This window comes from Furipterus horrens, unplaced genomic scaffold (assembly GCF_987537825.1).
Source record: "Furipterus horrens unplaced genomic scaffold, mFurHor1.1.pri manual_scaffold_1, whole genome shotgun sequence".
Lineage (NCBI taxonomy): Eukaryota > Metazoa > Chordata > Mammalia > Chiroptera > Furipteridae > Furipterus > Furipterus horrens.
This window is the reverse complement of record NW_028327171.1, coordinates 172,630,660-172,651,106: the sequence shown is the minus strand read 5'-3', so window position 1 is coordinate 172,651,106 and position 20,447 is coordinate 172,630,660. Positions and strand designations below refer to the sequence as shown.

Below are 20,447 nucleotides of genomic sequence, written 5' to 3'. Positions count from 1 at the left end.
GCCAATATTTCATGTAATTTATCTAAAAGCCAAACTCTTAATATATATTTTTGTGTCTTGGCTTCTTTGCAGATCCTCCAGGACCACCTTCAAATGCACATGTCACTGATACTACAAAGAAATCTGCTTCTTTAGCATGGGGCAAGCCTCATTATGACGGTGGACTTGAAATCACTGGCTATGTCGTAGAGCATCAAAAAGTAGGAGAGGAGGCCTGGATAAAAGATACAACAGGAACTGCCCTCAGAATCACTGAGTTTGTTGTCCCTGATCTTCAGACGAAAGAAAAATACAATTTTAGAATCAGTGCCATCAATGATGCAGGTGTTGGGGAGCCAGCAGTGGTTCCAGATGTTGAAATTGTAGAAAGGGAAATGGCTCCTGATTTTGAGCTAGATGCCGAGCTTCGAAGAACACTTGTTGTTAGAGCAGGACTCAGTATTAGAATATTTGTGCCAATCAAAGGTCGTCCTGCTCCTGAAGTGACATGGACCAAAGATGATATCAACCTTAAAAACCGAGCAAACATTGAAAACACAGAATCATTTACTCTTCTTATTATCCCAGAATGTAACCGATACGACACTGGTAAATTTGTGATGACTATTGAAAACCCTGCTGGGAAGAAGAGTGGCTTTGTGAATGTCAGAGTCTTAGATACACCAGGCCCCGTCCTTAACCTTCGGCCTACTGACATCACAATGGATAGTGTCACCCTGCAGTGGGACCTCCCTCTGGTAGATGGGGGCTCACGTATAACAAACTACATTGTGGAGAAACGAGAAGCAACACGGAAATCTTACTCCACAGCCACCACTAAGTGCCATAAATGCACCTATAAAGTTACTGGCTTGTCTGAAGGATGTGAATACTTCTTCAGAGTGATGGCAGAAAATGAGTATGGAATTGGTGAGCCAACAGAAACAAAAGAACCCGTAAAAGCCTCTGAAGCACCATTACCACCAGACAGTCTGAACATTATGGACATAACTAAGAGCACGGTCAGCCTGGCGTGGCCTAAACCAAAACACGATGGAGGCAGTAAGATCACTGGCTATGTGATTGAAGCCCAAAGGAAAGGCTCTGACCAGTGGACCCACATCACAACCGTGAAGGGGTTAGAATATGTTGTGACGAATCTAACTGAAGGGGAAGAATACATCTTCCAAGTGATGGCTGTGAACAGCGCAGGCCGCAGCGCCCCTAGAGAAAGTAGGCCTGTCATTGTCAAAGAGCAGACAATGCTTCCAGAATTGGATCTTCGTGGCATTTATCAGAAATTAGTCATTGCCAGAGCTGGTGACAACATCAAAGTTGAAATTCCAGTGCTTGGTCGGCCAAAGCCCACAGTTACTTGGAAAAAAGGAGACCAACTTCTTAAACAGACACAGAGAGTTAATTTTGAAAATACAGAGACTTCAACCATATTAAATATCAATGAGTGTGTAAGAAGTGACAGTGGTCCCTATCCATTAACAGCAAGGAACATTGTAGGAGAGGTTGGTGATGTCATCACCATTCAAGTCCATGATATCCCAGGACCACCTACTGGACCGATCAAATTTGATGAAGTTTCATCTGATTTTGTAACCTTCTCTTGGGACCCACCTGAGAATGATGGAGGTGTACCAATAAGCAACTATGTAGTAGAAATGCGACAGACTGACAGTACTACATGGGTTGAGTTAGCAAGCACTGTCATACGCACTACCTATAAAGCTACCCGCCTTACTACCGGCATGGAGTACCAATTCCGGGTAAAAGCTCAAAATAGATACGGAGTGGGACCAGGCATCACGTCAGCAACTATAGTTGCCAGCTACCCATTTAAGGTGCCCGGGCCTCCTGGTACCCCTCAGGTAACTGCTGTTACCAAGGACTCAATGACAATTAGCTGGCATGAACCTCTCTCTGATGGTGGAAGCCCCATTTTAGGATATCATATTGAAAGAAAAGAACGAAATGGTATTCTCTGGCAGACTGTGAGCAAAGCATTAGTACCAGGCAACATTTTCAAATCAACTGGACTTACAGATGGTATTGCTTATGAATTCCGAGTGATTGCAGAAAACATGGCAGGCAAAAGCAAGCCAAGCAAGCCCTCTGAACCTGTGCTTGCTTTGGATCCCATTGACCCACCAGGGAAACCAGTTCCTCTAAATATAACTAGACACACAGTGACACTTAAGTGGGCTAAGCCTGAATATACTGGAGGCTTTAAAATTACTAGTTATGTAGTTGAGAAGAGAGACCTTCCTAATGGACGATGGCTGAAGGCAAACTTTAGTAACATTTTGGAGAATGAATTCACAGTCAGTGGCCTAACAGAAGATGCTGCCTATGAATTCCGTGTAATTGCCAAAAATGCTGCTGGTGCTATTAGTCCACCATCTGAGCCATCAGATGCTATCACATGCAGGGATGACATTGAAGCACCAAGGATATTAGTGGATGTGAAATTTAAGGACACAGTTATTCTAAAAGCAGGTGAAGCATTCAAGCTGGAAGCTGATGTTTCTGGCCGCCCACCTCCAACAATGGAATGGACCAAAGATGGAAAGGAGCTTGAAGGCACAGGAAAGTTAGAAATAAAAATTGCAGATTTCTCTACTATTCTGGTAAACAAGGATTCATCAAGAAGGGACGGTGGTGCCTATACCCTTACAGCAACTAATCCTGGGGGTTTTGCCAAACACGTTTTCAATGTCAAAGTTCTTGATAGACCAGGCCCACCTGAAGGACCTTTAGCTGTAACTGAAGTGACATCAGAAAAATGTGTCTTGTCCTGGTTGCCTCCACTGGATGATGGAGGTGCCAAAATCGATCATTATGTAGTCCAGAAACGTGAAACCAGCAGGTTGGCATGGACAAATGTAGCCTCAGAACTCCAAGTAACAAAACTAAAGGTCACTAAACTTTTGAAAGGCAATGAATACATATTCCGTGTCATGGCAGTAAATAAATACGGAGTTGGAGAGCCACTGGAATCAGAGCCTGTGCTTGCAGTAGATCCTTATGGACCCCCTGATCCGCCTAAAAACCCTGAAGTTACAACTATTACTAAAGATTCTATGGTTGTCTGCTGGGGGCATCCTGACTCTGATGGTGGGAGTGAAATCATCAATTATATTGTAGAACGGCGTGATAAAGCTGGGCAACGCTGGGTGAAATGCAACAAAAAAACTGTTACTGATTTAAGATATAAAGTGTCTGGACTGACAGAAGGACATGAATATGAGTTCAGGATTATGGCTGAAAACGCTGCTGGAATTAGTGCACCAAGCCCTACCAGTCCATTTTATAAGGCTTGTGACGCTGTGTTTAAACCCGGCCCACCAGGTAACCCACGTGTTCTAGATTCAAGCAGATCATCCATTTCAATTGCTTGGAATAAACCGATCTATGATGGTGGTTCAGAAATCACGGGATATATGGTTGAGATTGCCCTTCCAGAGGAAGACGAATGGCAGATTGTCACTCCGCCAGCTGGGCTCAAAGCAACTTCCTACACCATCACCGGCCTCATAGAGAATCAGGAATATAAAATCCGCATCTATGCCATGAATTCTGAAGGAATTGGGGAACCTGCACTTGTTCCTGGAACTCCAAAGGCTGAAGACAGGCTGCTGCCTCCAGAGATTGAACTGGACGCTGACCTGCGCAAAGTGGTTACTATAAGAGCTTGCTGTACCCTGAGACTTTTTGTTCCAATCAAAGGAAGGCCTGCACCTGAAGTGAAATGGACCCGAGAACATGGAGAGTCTTTAGATAAAGCTAGCATTGAATCCACAAGCTCTTACACCCTGCTCATTGTTGGAAATGTAAACAGATTCGACAGTGGCAAATACATACTAACTGTAGAAAACAGCTCAGGCAGCAAATCGGCATTTGTCAATGTTAGAGTACTAGATACACCAGGCCCTCCACAGGATCTGAAGGTAAAGGAGGTCACTAAGACATCTGTCACATTGACATGGGAGCCTCCTCTCCTTGATGGAGGTTCAAAAATAAAGAACTATATTGTTGAAAAGCGGGAATCAACAAGAAAAGCATATTCAACTGTTGCAACAAATTGCCACAAGACTTCCTGGAAAGTAGACCAGCTTCAGGAAGGCTGCAGTTACTATTTCAGGGTTCTTGCTGAAAACGAATATGGCATTGGTCTGCCTGCTGAAACTGCAGAGTCTGTGAAAGCATCTGAAAGACCTCTCCCTCCAGGAAAAATAACTTTGGTGGATGTCACAAGAAATAGCGTGTCACTTTCTTGGGAGAAACCAGAGCATGACGGAGGCAGCCGAATTCTAGGCTATATTGTAGAAATGCAGAGCAAAGGCAGTGACAAATGGGTCACATGTGCCACAGTCAAAGTCACCGAAGCCACCATAACTGGATTAATTCAGGGTGAAGAATACTCTTTCCGTGTTTCAGCTCAGAATGAAAAGGGCATCAGTGATCCTAGACAACTGAGTGTGCCAGTAATTGCCAAAGATCTTGTCATTCCACCAGCCTTCAAACTCCTATTCAATACTTTCACTGTACTGGCAGGTGAAGACCTAAAAGTTGATGTTCCATTCATTGGACGCCCTATACCAACTGTAACATGGCATAAAGATGAGGTACCACTGAAGCAGACAACTAGAGTAAATGCAGAGAGCACAGAAAATAATTCATTACTGACAATAAAGGAAGCCTGCCGAGAAGATGTTGGGCATTACACAGTTAAACTAACCAACTCAGCTGGTGAAGTCACTGAAATTCTTAACATTATTGTTCTTGACAAACCAGGGCCTCCAACTGGACCAGTCAAAATGGATGAAGTGACAGCTGATAGTATTACTCTTTCCTGGGAGCCACCTAAGTATGATGGTGGAAGTTCTATCAATAATTACATTGTAGAAAAACGGGACACCACCACAACCACCTGGCAAATTGTGTCAGCTACTGTTGCAAGGACAACAATAAAAGCTTGCAGACTGAAGACTGGATGTGAATATCAGTTTAGGATTGCAGCTGAAAATAGATATGGAAAGAGTACCTACCTCACTTCAGAGCCTATTGTAGCCCAGTATCCATTCAAAGTTCCTGGTCCTCCTGGCACGCCATTCGTAACGCTCTCCACCAAGGACAGCATGGAAGTACACTGGAACGAGCCGGTCAGTGACGGAGGTAGCAAAGTCATCGGCTATCATCTAGAACGCAAGGAAAGAAATAGTATTCTCTGGGTTAAGTTGAACAAAACACCTATTCCTCAAACCAAGTTTAAAACAACTGGCCTCGAGGAAGGCATTGAATATGAATTTAGAGTCTCTGCAGAGAACATCGTGGGCATTGGCAAGCCAAGTAAATTGTCAGAATGCTACGTAGCCCGTGACCCATGTGATCCACCAGGGCGGCCAGAGGCAATCATTGTCACCAGGAACTCTGTAACTCTTCAGTGGAAGAAACCCACTTATGATGGTGGAAGCAAGATCACTGGTTATATTGTTGAGAAAAAAGAACTGCCTGAGGGCCGTTGGATGAAAGCCAGTTTTACAAATGTCATTGATACTCAATTTGAAGTAACTGGCCTTGTGGAAGATCACAGATACGAGTTCCGGGTTATAGCTCGAAATGCTGCAGGAGTGTTGAGTGAGCCATCAGAAAGCACAGGAGCAATAACAGCAAGAGATGAGGTAGATCCACCACGAATAAGTATGGATCCCAAATACAAAGAAACGATTGTGGTTCATGCTGGTGAATTTTTCAAGATCGATGCAGACGTTTATGGCAAGCCAATACCAACTATTCAGTGGATAAAAGGGGATCAGGAGCTTTCAAATACAGCTCGATTAGACATAAAGAGCACAGACTTTGCCACCAGTCTCAGTGTAAAGGATGCAGTGCGTGTTGACAGTGGAAATTACATACTGAAGGCCAAAAATGTGGCAGGAGAGAAATCAGTTACTGTAAATGTCAAAGTTCTCGATAGACCGGGACCACCTGAAGGACCTGTTGTTATAACAGGGGTTACGGCAGAAAAATGCGCACTGGCTTGGAAACCCCCACTTCAAGATGGTGGGAGTGATATCATAAATTATATTGTGGAAAGGAGAGAAACCAGCCGCTTAGTTTGGACTGTGGTTGATGCCAATGTGCAAACTCTCAGCTGCAAGGTTACTAAGCTTCTTGAAGGCAATGAATATGTTTTCCGTATAATGGCTGTAAACAAATATGGTGTTGGTGAACCTCTTGAATCTGAGCCAGTAATTGCTAAGAATCCATTTGTAGTACCAGATGCACCAAAAGCTCCAGAAATCACAGCAGTGACCAAGGACTCAATGATTGTTGTATGGGAAAGGCCAGCATCTGATGGTGGCAGTGAAATTCTTGGATATGTTCTCGAAAAACGAGATAAAGAGGGCATTAGATGGACGAGGTGCCACAAGCGTTTGATTGGTGAACTGCGCTTGAGGGTAACTGGACTCATAGAAAATCACAGTTATGAATTCAGAGTGTCAGCTGAGAATGCTGCTGGACTTAGTGAACCAAGCCCACCTTCCACTTACCAAAAAGCTTGTGATCCTATTTATAAACCAGGACCTCCAAATAATCCCAAAGTCACGGATATTACCAGGTCTTCTGTCTTCCTTTCTTGGAGCAAGCCAATATATGATGGTGGCTGTGAAATCCAAGGATACATTGTTGAAAAGTGTGATGTGAGTGACGGTGAATGGACAATGTGCACTCCACCAACTGGAATCAATAAAACAAACATAGAAGTCGAGAAACTGTTGGAAAAGCATGAGTACAACTTCCGCATCTGTGCTATTAATAAAGCTGGAGTCGGAGAACATGCTGATGTCCCTGGACCTGTTTTAGTTGAAGAAAAATTAGAAGCACCAGACGTTGATCTTGACCTCGAACTAAGGAAAATTCTAAACATAAGGGCAGGCGGCTCTTTAAGGTTGTTTGTTCCTATTAGAGGCCGTCCTACACCAGAAGTTAAATGGGGGAAGATGGATGGTGAAATCCGAGATGCAGCTATAATTGATGTCACTAGCAGTTTCACCTCTCTTGTTCTTGATAATGTCAACCGATATGATAGTGGAAAATATACTCTCACCTTAGAAAACAGCAGTGGAACAAAGTCTGCCTTTGTTACTGTGAGAGTCCTGGACACACCAAGCCCACCTGTTAACCTGAAGGTCACAGAAATCACTAAAGACTCAGTATCAATTACATGGGAACCTCCTTTGTTGGATGGTGGATCCAAAATCAAAAATTACATTGTTGAGAAACGTGAAGCCACAAGAAAATCATATGCCGCAGTTGTAACAAATTGCCATAAAAATTCCTGGAAAATTGATCAACTCCAAGAAGGTTGCAGTTATTACTTTAGAGTCACAGCTGAGAATGAGTATGGTATTGGCCTTCCAGCCCGCACTGCTGATCCAATTAAGGTTGCAGAAGTCCCACAGCCTCCAGGAAAAATAACTGTGGATGATGTCACCAGAAACAGTGTGTCCTTGAGTTGGACAAAGCCTGAACATGATGGTGGCAGTAAAATCATTCAGTATATTGTGGAAATGCAAGCTAAACAGAGTGAGAAGTGGTCAGAGTGTGCTCGAGTCAAGTCCCTTGAAGCAGTAATTACCAACCTAACTCAGGGAGAAGAATATCTTTTTAGAGTTGTTGCTGTAAATGAAAAGGGGAGAAGTGATCCTAGATCTCTTGCAGTTCCAATAGTTGCCAAGGATCTGGTCATTGAGCCAGATGTAAGACCTGCATTCAACAATTATAGTGTACAGGTTGGACAAGATTTGAAAATAGAAGTGCCAATTTCTGGACGTCCTAAGCCAACCATTACATGGACTAAAGATGGTATTTCACTGAAACAGACTACAAGAATCAATGTGACTGATTCACCTGACCTCACTGTACTCAGTATTAAAGAAACTCATAAGGATGATGGTGGGCATTATGAAATCACAGTTGCTAATGTTGTTGGTCAGAAAACAGCATCCATTGAAATTATGACTCTAGATAAACCTGATCCTCCAAAAGGACCTGTTAAATTTGATGATGTCAGTGCTGAAAGTATTACATTATCTTGGAATCCTCCATTATATACTGGGGGTTGCCAGATCACCAACTACATTGTTCAGAAAAGAGATACAACAACCACCGTATGGGATACTGTTTCTGCTACTGTTGCCAGAACCACACTCAAAGTGACCAAACTGAAAACTGGTACAGAATACCAATTCAGAATATTTGCTGAAAACAGATATGGACAAAGCTTTGCTTTGGAGTCTGATCCAATTGTAGCTCAATATCCCTACAAAGAACCAGGCCCTCCAGGCACACCATTTGTCACAGCCATTTCCAAAGACTCCATGGTCGTACAGTGGCATGAACCAGTCAATAACGGTGGAAGCCCAGTCATAGGTTACCACCTTGAAAGAAAGGAAAGAAATAGTATTTTGTGGACAAAAGTCAACAAAACTATTATTCATGACACCCAGTTTAAAGCAGTCAATCTTGAAGAAGGCATTGAATATGAATTCAGAGTTTACGCTGAAAATATTGTTGGTGTAGGCAAAGCAAGCAAGAATTCTGAATGCTATGTAGCCAGAGATCCCTGTGACCCACCAGGAACCCCAGAAGCAATAATTGTTAAAAGAAATGAAATCACTTTACAATGGACCAAACCTATATATGATGGTGGAAGTACGATTACAGGTTACATTGTAGAGAAACGTGATTTGCCTGAGGGTCGTTGGATGAAAGCCAGTTTCACAAATGTCATTGAAACTCAATTTACTGTGTCAGGTCTTACTGAAGATCAAAGATACGAATTCAGAGTCATTGCAAAGAATGCAGCTGGTACAATAAGTAAACCGTCTGACAGTACTGGGCCAATAACAGCCAAGGATGAGGTGGAACTTCCCAGAATTTCAATGGACCCAAAATTCAGAGACACAATTGTGGTAAATGCTGGAGAAACATTCAGGCTTGAGGCTGATGTCCATGGAAAGCCTCTGCCGACCATTGAGTGGTTACGAGGAGATAAAGAAATTGAAGAATCTGCTAGATGTGAAATTAAAAACACAGATTTCAAGGCTTTACTTATTGTAAAAGATGCCATTAGAATTGATGGTGGACAGTATATTTTAAGAGCTTCCAATGTGGCAGGTTCTAAGTCATTCCCAGTAAATGTGAAAGTGTTAGATAGACCAGGACCTCCAGAAGGGCCAGTCCAGGTTACCGGAGTCACTGCTGAAAAATGCACTTTAACATGGTCTCCACCACTACAAGACGGTGGCAGTGACATTTCTCACTATGTTGTTGAAAGGAGAGAAACAAGTCGACTTGCCTGGACTGTTGTTGCTCCAGAAGTTGTGACCAATTCTCTGAAAGTAACCAAACTCTTAGAAGGAAATGAATATATTTTCCGTATAATGGCTGTCAACAAATATGGTGTTGGAGAGCCTTTGGAATCGGCACCAGTACTAATGAAAAATCCATTCGTGCTCCCTGGACCACCAAAAAGCTTGGAAGTCACCAACATTGCCAAGGACTCCATGACTGTCTGTTGGAACCGTCCAGATAATGATGGTGGAAGTGAGATTATTGGTTACATTATAGAGAAAAGAGACAGAAGCGGCATTAGGTGGATAAAATGTAATAAACGCCGTATTACAGATTTGCGTCTAAGAGTAACAGGATTAACCGAAGATCACGAGTATGAGTTCCGAGTCTCTGCAGAGAATGCTGCTGGAGTTGGAGAACCAAGTCCAGCAACAGTTTATTATAAGGCTTGTGATCCTATATTTAAACCTGGCCAGCCCACCAATGCACATGCTATAGACACTACTAAAAATTCAATTACAGTTGCCTGGGGTAAGCCCATCTATGATGGTGGCAGTGAGATTCTGGGGTATGTAGTAGAACTTTGTAAAGCAGATGAAGAAGAATGGCAAATAGTTACTCCACCAACTGGCCTGAAAGCCACTCGATTTGAAATTGCAAAACTCACTGAACACCAAGAGTATAAAATACGAGTCTGTGCTCTCAATAAAGTTGGTTTAGGTGAGGCTACATCAGTTCCTGGTACTGTAAAACCCGAAGATAAACTTGAAGCACCAGAACTGGACCTTGATTCTGAATTAAGGAAAGGGATTGTTGTAAGAGCTGGTGGATCTGCCAGAATTCACATCCCATTCAAAGGCCGTCCAACACCAGAGATCACTTGGTCTCGAGAGGAAGGTGAATTCACAGATAAGGTTCAAATTGAAAAGGGAGTAAACTATACCCAACTATCAATAGATAACTGTGATAGAAATGATGCTGGAAAATATATTCTCAAGCTGGAAAACAGCAGTGGATCTAAATCTGCTTTTGTAACTGTAAAAGTTCTTGATACCCCAGGGCCACCACAGAATCTGGCAGTCAAAGAAGTGAAAAAAGATTCTGTCATCCTGGTATGGGAACCACCCATCATTGATGGAGGTGCAAAGGTCAAGAACTATGTTATTGACAAACGTGAGTCAACCAGAAAAGCATATGCTAATGTAAGCAATAAATGCAGCAAAACAAGCTTCAAAGTTGAGAATCTTACAGAAGGAGCCATTTATTACTTCAGAGTGATGACTGAAAACGAATTTGGAGTTGGAGTTCCAGTGGAAACTGTAGATGCTGTGAAAGCTGCTGAACCTCCTTCCCCACCAGGAAAGGTCACACTCACTGATGTATCCCAGACCAGTGCATCGCTTATGTGGGAGAAACCTGAATATGACGGTGGTAGCAGAGTCCTGGGGTATGTTGTTGAAATGCAATCAAAGGGAACTGAAAAATGGAGCATTGTGGCTGAATCCAAAGTCTGTAATGCAGTTGTTACTGGTTTGAGTTCTGGACAAGAGTATCAGTTCCGTGTCAAGGCTTACAATGAGAAAGGAAAAAGTGACCCAAGGGTGCTTGGTGTTCCTGTGATAGCCAAGGACTTGACTATACAGCCTAGTCTTAAGTTGCCATTTAACACATACAGTGTCCAAGCTGGAGAAGATCTTAAAATCGAAATTCCAGTTATTGGCCGACCAAGACCTACAATTTCATGGGTCAAAGATGGTGAGCCTCTTAAACAGACAACAAGAGTAAATATTGAAGAAACAGCTACTTCAACTATTCTGCACATTAAAGAAAGTAATAAAGATGACTTTGGAAAATACACCATAACAGCAACAAATAGTGCAGGTGCAGCAACAGACGATCTCAGCATTATCATTTTGGAAAAGCCTGGACCTCCAGTTGGACCAGTTCGGTTTGATGAAGTTAGTGCAGACTTTGTGGTCATATCTTGGGAACCTCCAGCCTATACTGGTGGCTGCCAAATAAGCAACTACATTGTAGAGAAGCGAGATACAACCACCACCACTTGGCAAATGGTATCAGCAACAGTTGCAAGAACAACAATTAAAATAACCAAACTGAAAACAGGCTCGGAGTATCAATTTAGAATTTTTGCAGAAAACAGGTATGGAAAAAGTATGCCTCTGGATTCTAAACCAGTTATTGTACAATACCCATTTAAGGTACCTGGGCCCCCTGGAACTCCTTTTGTGACATCAGTTTCAAAAGATCAAATGCTTGTTCAATGGCATGAGCCAGTTAATGATGGAGGTAGCAAAGTTATTGGCTACCATCTTGAACAGAAAGAAAAGAACAGCATCTTATGGATCAAATTAAATAAGACCCCCATTCAAGATACCAAATTCAAAACAACTGGGCTTGATGAAGGCCTTGAGTATGAGTTCAAAGTTTCTGCTGAAAATATTGTTGGCATTGGCAAGCCCAGCAAAGTGTCAGAATGCTTTGTTGCTCGTGATCCATGTGACCCACCTGGTCGCCCTGAAGCCATTGTTATTACAAGAAACAGTGTCACACTTCAGTGGAAGAAACCTGCCTATGATGGTGGTAGCAAAATAACAGGCTATATTGTAGAAAAGAAAGATCTCCCCGATGGCCGTTGGATGAAAGCCAGCTTCACCAATGTATTAGAAACTGAATTCACAGTGAGTGGACTTGTAGAAGACCAGAGATATGAATTTAGAGTAATTGCAAGAAATGCAGCTGGCAACTTTAGTGAACCGTCTGAAAGCACTGGCGCCATTACTGCAAGAGATGAAATTGATGCACCAAATGCCTCACTGGATCCAAAATACAAAGATGTCATCATTGTTCATGCAGGAGAAACTTTTGTCCTGGAAGCTGATATCCGCGGCAAACCTATACCTGATATTATTTGGTCAAAAGATGGAAAAGAGCTTGAAGAAACAGCTGCTAGGATGGAAATCAAGTCTACTCTTCAGAAAACAACTCTTGTGGTCAAAGACTGCGTACGCACTGATGGAGGACAATATATTCTGAAACTGAGCAATGTTGGTGGTACAAAGTCTATACCAATCACTGTAAAGGTACTTGACAGGCCAGGGCCTCCCGAAGGGCCTCTCAAAGTTTCTGGGGTTACTGCAGAAAAATGTTACCTGGCATGGAACCCACCCTTACAAGATGGTGGTGCTAATATTTCACATTACATCATTGAAAAGAGAGAGACAAGCAGACTTTCCTGGACCCAGGTTTCAACTGAGGTACAGGCCCTTAACTACAAAGTCACTAAACTTCTTCCTGGTAATGAGTACATTTTCCGTGTCATGGCTGTGAATAAATATGGCATTGGAGAGCCTTTGGAATCTGAGCCCGTTTTAGCCTGTAATCCTTATAAGCCACCAGGTCCTCCTTCACCACCTGAAGCCTCAGCAATCACCAAGGACTCTATGGTAGTAACATGGGCACGCCCAGTGGATGACGGAGGTGCTGAAATTGAGGGTTACATTCTTGAAAAACGAGATAAGGAAGGCATTAGGTGGATCAAATGCAATAAAAAAACACTAACAGATCTCCGATTGAGGGTAACTGGTCTTACTGAAGGTCATTCCTATGAATTCAGAGTTGCTGCTGAAAATGCAGCTGGTGTGGGTGAACCTAGCGAGCCATCTGTTTTCTATCGTGCTTGTGATGCTTTGTACCCACCAGGTCCACCAAGTAATCCAAAAGTGACCGACACTTCCAGATCTTCTGTTTCCCTGGCATGGAACAAGCCAATTTATGATGGTGGTGCACCTGTTAAGGGTTATGTCATTGAAGTCAAAGAAGCCACTGCTGATGAATGGACAACTTGCACCCCACCAACAGGATTACAAGGAAAGCAGTTCACAGTGACCGAGCTTAAAGAAAATACTGAATATAATTTCCGTATTTGTGCCATCAATTCCGAAGGTGTAGGTGAACCTGCAACTATACCTGGTTCAGTTGTTGCTCAAGATAGGCTTGAGCCACCAGAAATAGAACTTGATGCTGATCTCAGAAAGGTGGTCATTCTGCGTGCAAGTACTACTTTACGCCTATTCGTCACTATCAAAGGTCGACCGGAACCTGAAGTTAAATGGGAAAAGGCTGATGCCATTCTCACCGAGAGGGCCCAGATTGAGGTGACCAGCTCATATACAATGTTGGTCATTGATAATGTTACCAGATTTGACAGTGGTCGGTACAATCTGACACTAGAAAATAACAGTGGGTCCAAAACAGCTTTTGTTAACGTCAGAGTTCTTGACTCGCCAAGTGCCCCTGTGAATTTGACTTTAAGAGAAGTGAAGAAAGACTCAGTGACACTGTCTTGGGAACCACCACTTATTGATGGAGGAGCGAAGATTACAAACTACATTGTTGAAAAACGAGAAGCTACAAGAAAAGCATATGCTACTGTGACAAACAATTGCACTAAGAACACTTTTAAAATCGAAAATCTACAAGAAGGGTGTTATTACTACTTCCGAGTCTTGGCTTCCAATGAATATGGGATTGGTTTGCCAGCTGAAACAACTGAGCCCATTAAAGTTTCTGAACCACCCCTCCCACCTGGAAGAGTAACTCTTGTTGATGTGACCTGTAACACAGCTACAATTAAGTGGGAAAAACCAGAAAGTGATGGTGGCAGCAAAATTACTGGTTATGTAGTTGAAATGCAGACTAAAGGGAGTGAAAAATGGAGCACCTGCACACAAGTTAAGACTGTAGAAGCAACTATATCTGGCCTAACTGCAGGTGAAGAGTATGTCTTCAGGGTAGCTGCAGTTAATGAAAAAGGACGAAGTGATCCAAGACAACTTGGAGTGCCAGTGATTGCAAGGGATATTGAAATAAAGCCCTCAGTTGAGCTTCCTTTCAATACTTTCAGTGTAAAGGCTAAAGACCAACTTAAGATCGATGTTCCATTCAGAGGAAGACCTCAAGCTACTGTAAGCTGGAAGAAAGATGGCCAGACTCTTAAGGAGACAACCAGAGTCAATATTTCTTCTTCAAAGACTGTAACATCACTGTCTATTAAGGAAGCTTCAAGGGAAGATGTTGGAACTTATGAATTATGTGTTTCAAACAGTGCTGGATCCATAACAGTTCCTATTACAGTAATTGTCCTTGACAAACCAGGACCTCCAGGACCGATACATATCGATGAGGTTAGTTGTGACAATATAACCATTTCTTGGACCCCTCCAGAATATGATGGTGGCTGCCAAATTAGCAATTACATCGTTGAAAAGAGAGAAACCACTTCTACAACATGGCAGGTAGTTTCACAAGCAGTTGCGAGAACATCCATTAAAATACTGCGTCTGACAACAGGAAGTGAGTATCAGTTCCGTGTTTGTGCAGAAAACCGCTATGGAAAGAGCTCCTACAGTGACTCTTCAGCTGTTGTTGCGGAGTATCCATTCAGCCCCCCAGGTCCTCCCGGTACCCCTCAAGTTGTGCATGCCACAAAATCGACCATGCTAGTCAGCTGGCAAGTGCCAGTTAATGACGGAGGAAGTCAAGTAATTGGCTATCACCTTGAGTATAAAGAAAGAAGCAGCATTCTTTGGTCAAAAGCAAATAAAATTCTCATCCCCAATACTCAGATGAAAGTCTCTGGCCTTGATGAAGGACTGATGTATGAGTATCGTGTGTATGCTCAGAATATTGCTGGAATCAGTAAATGCAGTAAGGCTTGTGAGCCCGTCCCTGCACGAGATCCCTGTGACCCTCCTGGACAACCTGAAGTCACAAATATCACAAGAAAATCGGTGTCACTTAAATGGTCTAAACCACGTTACGATGGTGGGGCTAAGATCACAGGATACATTATTGAACGTAGAGAACTACCAGATGGCCGGTGGCTGAAGTGCAATTTTACTAATGTACAGGAAACATACTTTGAAGTAACTGAACTTACTGAAGATCAGCGTTATGAATTCCGGGTTTTTGCAAGGAATGCTGCTGACTCAGTTAGTGAACCATCTGAATCCACTGGACCTATTACAGTTAAAGACGATGTTGAGGCTCCAAGAATTATGATGGATGTCAAGTTCCGAGATGTCATTGTTGTCAAAGCTGGAGAAGTCCTTAAGATAAATGCAGACATTGCAGGGCGACCTCTGCCAGTAGTTTCCTGGGCTAAGGATGGTGTAGAAATTGAAGGAAGGGCAAGAACAGAAATTGTGTCAACAGACTTTAGTACTTTGTTAACAGTGAAAGATTGTGTCAGGCGAGACAGTGGACAGTATGTACTAACCGTGAAAAATGTTGCAGGAACTCGGTCTATGGCAGTTAATTGCAAGGTACTTGATAAGCCTGGCCCACCAGCTGGACCACTTGAAATAAATGGCCTCACCTCTGAGAAATGCTCTCTTTCCTGGGGACCTCCCCAAGAAGATGGTGGCGCCAGTATTGACTATTACATTGTAGAAAAACGTGAAACAAGCCGCCTCGCGTGGACAATATGTGAAGGAGAGTTGAAGACAACATCCTGTAAAGTAACGAAGTTACTCAAAGGCAACGAATACATCTTTAGAGTAACAGGTGTTAATAAATATGGTGTTGGTGAGCCCCTAGAAAGCATGGCTGTCAAGGCACTAGATCCATTTACAGTTCCAAGTCCACCCACATCTTTGGAAATTACATCTGTAACCAAAGAGTTCATGACACTTTGCTGGGCAAGACCTGAGAGTGACGGAGGCAGTGAGATCTCTGGATATATAATTGAAAGGCGAGAGAAAAACGGCCTACGATGGGTGCGTGTAAACAAAAAACCAGTTTATGATCTGAGAGTGAAATCCACAGGACTTCGGGAAGGATGTGAATATGAGTATCGGGTTTTTGCAGAAAATGCTGCTGGCCTAAGCCTTCCAAGTGAAACCTCTCCCCTAATTCGGGCAGAAGATCCAGTGTTCTTACCATCTCCTCCATCCAAACCGAAAATTGTAGACTCGGGCAAGACAAATATAACTATTAGCTGGGTTAAGCCTTTATTTGATGGTGGGGCCCCGATAACTGGATACACTGTAGAATACACAACATCTGATGAAACTGACTGGAAAACTGCCATTCAGAGTTTACGAGGCACAGAATATACAATAAGTGGACTAACAACAGGAGCTGAATATGTTTTCAGAGTAAGATCTGTCAATAAGGTGGGTGCTAGTGATCCCAGTGAAAGTTCTGATCCTCAGATAGCAAAGGAAAGAGAAGAAGAGCCTGTGTTTGATATTGACAGTGAAATGAGGAAGACCTTGATTGTCAAGGCCGGGGCCTCATTTACCATGACTGTGCCTTTCCGAGGGAGACCAGTACCCAGTGTCACATGGAGTAAGCCAGACACTGACCTCCGCTCTCGAGCTTACATTGATTCCAACAGCTCTCGTACGTCACTGACTATTGAAAATGCCAACAGAAATGATTCTGGAAAATATACATTAACAATTCAGAATAATTTGAATGCTGCTTCACTGACCTTAGTTGTTAAAGTTTTAGATTCTCCTGGTCCTCCAGCCAATATTTCTGTGCATGATGTCACCAAAGAATCTGCTGTGTTAACCTGGGATGTTCCTGAAAATGATGGCGGAGCACCAGTGAGGAATTACCACATCGAAAAACGTGAGGCCAGTAAGAAAGCATGGGTCTCTGTAACCAACAACTGTAATCGCCTCTCCTACAAAATTAACAACTTACAAGAAGGGGCAATTTACTACTTCAGAGTCTTTGGAGAAAATGAGTTTGGTGTTGGAGCACCGGCTGAAACACAGGAAGGAGTAAAAATAACAGGTATGTTTTAAGAACAAAGGAAATCTACAAATTCATATTAATTTTCCTGGAATAGTGTGAGTCATTCTAATTACTGTTTAATCTTAAATGCTTTTGGTTCACACCTCAAACAATTCATACCATAGCACAAAATGAAATCTCTAATAGAGAACATTTTTGTCGATAAAAATATAGAAATTTACATAACTGGAATTGGATAATGTATGTTGATTTAAGTATAATTGAATTTGACCATGTAGCGTGTATGTGCAGAAATTGTAGGATGAAATTTCTTACAAGAATGTTCAGCTTATTTTTAAATTTCATACCCATGATAAATTTGGAATAAATTTTATCATTTAACCTGGTCATTTGACACTTAATTTGAATTTGAATGCTATAACATGCTATGACATGTAATGAATGGCAAAATTTCAGAAGCCAAACCAGTCATATAAAAAGTAAGACTAAAATCAGTGTAAATATATGGCCTTTATTTAAATTTTTTTCTTTTGACAATGCAGGGGGAACATACAAGAATTAAAATATTGTAATAATTTTTCCTTTCTTTTGATGTTTTACTTTCTTAGAAAAACCAAGCCCACCTGAAAAACTTGGAGTAACAAATGTATCCAAAGACAGTGTTTCCCTGGCCTGGTTAAAGCCAGAACATGATGGTGGAAGCAGAATTGTACACTACATCATTGAAGCACTAGAAAAAGGACAGAAAAATTGGGTTAAATGTGCCATGGTAAAGTCAACCCATCACATTGTTTCTGGTCTGAGGGAGAATTCTGAATACTTTTTCCGGGTATTTGCAGAAAACCAAGCTGGCTTGAGTGACCCAAGAGAGCTGCTTCTTCCTGTTCTCATTAAGGAGCAACTAGGTATGTATAATTTTATGTAAAAGCAAAATTTGAAATTATTTGCTTCAATTTAATTTTTAAAAATTCTTTTGACCTTCATCTGCCCTACTCTTCTTTTTCAGAACCACCTGAAATTGATATGAAGAATTTCCCAAGTCAAACTGTATATGTTAGAGCTGGTTCAAACCTTAAAGTTGACATTCCAATTTCTGGAAAACCACTGCCCAAAGTGACCTTATCAAGAGATGGTGTCCCCCTGAAAGCAACCATGAGGTTTAATACTGAAGTTACTGCTGAGAACCTGACCATTAATCTCAAAGAAAGTGTTGCCACTGATGCTGGAAGATACGAGATCACAGCTGCCAACTCCAGTGGAACAACCAAAGCTTTTATTAACATTGTTGTACTAGACAGGCCTGGTCCCCCAACTGGCCCTGTTGTCATTAGTGATGTAACTGAAGAAAGCGTGACTCTCAAATGGGAGCCACCAAAGTATGATGGTGGAAGTCACATTACCAATTACATTGTACTCAAGAGAGAGACAAGTACAGCAGTATGGACTGAAGTGTCTGCAACAGTAGCCAGAACCATGATTAAAATCATGAAACTGACCACAGGAGAAGAATACCAATTCCGCATCAAAGCAGAAAACCGCTTTGGCATCAGTGATCACATAGATTCCGCTTGTGTGACTGTCAAACTACCATACAGTAAGTTGTCAATATTTTCAAAGATCCCAGGTCTTAGTTTACATAAATGTTTTAAATGTCTATATTAACTCATGGCATTTCTCTCTTTTGTAGCAAAACCTGGACCACCATCTACACCATGGGTCACTAATGTTACTCGAGAAAGCATCACTGTGGCCTGGCATGAACCGGTGTCCAATGGAGGCAATGCAGTTATAGGCTATCACCTGGAAATGAAAGACAGAAACAGTATTTTATGGCAAAAAGTCAACAAAATGGTCATCCGCACAACTCACTTCAAGGTCACAACAATCAGTGCTGGACTTATTTATGAATTCAGGGTATATGCAGAAAATGCTGCTGGTATTGGAAAACCCAGCCATCCTTCTGAGCCAGTCCTAGCCATAGATGCCTGTGGTATGTATCTGTCATGAGAAAGATGCTTCTAATACTTAAAAATACAAATCTTATTTCTACCAAGCAAAATAATGTTGACATACTGCTGGCTACTAATCTGCTTTCTCTTATTACCATAGAACCACCAAGAAATGTCCGTATCACTGATATTTCAAAGAATTCTGTCAACCTTTCATGGAAACAACCAGCTTTCGATGGAGGAAGCAAGATTACAGGCTACATCGTTGAGAGACGAGACCTTCCAGATGGCAGATGGACCAAGGCCAGCTTCACCAATGTCATTGAGACTCAATTCACTGTCTCTGGCTTGACTCAGAATTCGCAGTATGAATTCCGTGTCTTTGCTAGAAATGCTGTTGGTTCCATCAGCAATCCATCCGAGGTGGTAGGCCCCATTACATGCATCGATTCTTATGGTAAGAATTTTTAGCACTTTGAGTCCCAACAGTAGTTAACTCAATAGTTTCTCCTAATCTATAGAACAACTTTTAATGCACACCTTAGTTATATTTTTAGAAGAAATTAGCTGGGAGGCTTAGAAAGAACTAGCTGGGAGTCTAAGAAAAATTTCTTAACCTCCCCAGACCTCTTGATTTAACTGTAAGACATGAAATTTGGTCTACAGAATATGTAAAGGTCTTTCCAACTTAAACCTTTTTATGATTCTTTAATTTTATGAGTTGGTGTTTTCACACATCTTTTTTAAATGATCAGAGTCAATAATTAAGACCATAGTTGAGTGCCCAGAAAACATTCCTCTTAAATAAGTGAGTCTAAACAGAGGTGTTAATGATAGTATTGGCAGCAGCTAACGTTTACTGGATCCTTCTATAAATTCTCTCCTGTTGTTCTAACAGCCCCAAGATTAGCCCATTTTACAGAAAAGAAACTCAGGTTTAGAGCGCTTATGTAACTTCCCCAACATCAAACAGTGGGAATTCAAGCAGGCGGACTCCAGAATTCTCTGTACTTTGCTGTCAGTTCAAAATATACATACTTGACTGTTCTGGAAAATAAGTGGCATATTCAACTCAACAATGGTTTAAAAATTAAAATTTCATCAGAGTTTGGTGCCCTGAGACAGTTTTTTTTTTAAGTTTCCCATTTTATCTGCTCCCATGCTCATGCTTTAGAATCCAAGGGCTGTTCTTTGGCTTTGTGGACCCTGAATCAGTATTTCTGAGACCATGAAGCAAGTCAGATTTAGTTCTACTTCTCGAAATTGCTAAACAGCATAGCAGAAAATCTATCCAGTGAAGTATGTAGCTCTTTGAGTAGGGAATTCAGTCCTCAAGGGAATTCAGCCACACCTGAATAT

At 41.9% G+C, this 20,447-nt stretch overlaps 1 protein-coding gene across 3 annotated transcripts in view; it reads left to right on the top strand.

The window, feature by feature from the left end:
* Positions 1 to 20,447, top strand: part of TTN (titin) — a 269,733-nt gene that overhangs the window by 219,780 nt on the left and 29,506 nt on the right. For all 3 annotated transcript variants that reach the window (XM_090281173.1, XM_090281165.1, XM_090281190.1), the window contains 5 exons: positions 73 to 17,178; positions 17,748 to 18,044; positions 18,146 to 18,733; positions 18,827 to 19,129; positions 19,249 to 19,545. In XM_090281173.1, the coding sequence (XP_090137299.1) occupies positions 73 to 17,178; positions 17,748 to 18,044; positions 18,146 to 18,733; positions 18,827 to 19,129; positions 19,249 to 19,545 (18,591 nt within the window). The remainder of the gene's footprint in view (positions 1 to 72; positions 17,179 to 17,747; positions 18,045 to 18,145; positions 18,734 to 18,826; positions 19,130 to 19,248; positions 19,546 to 20,447) is intronic.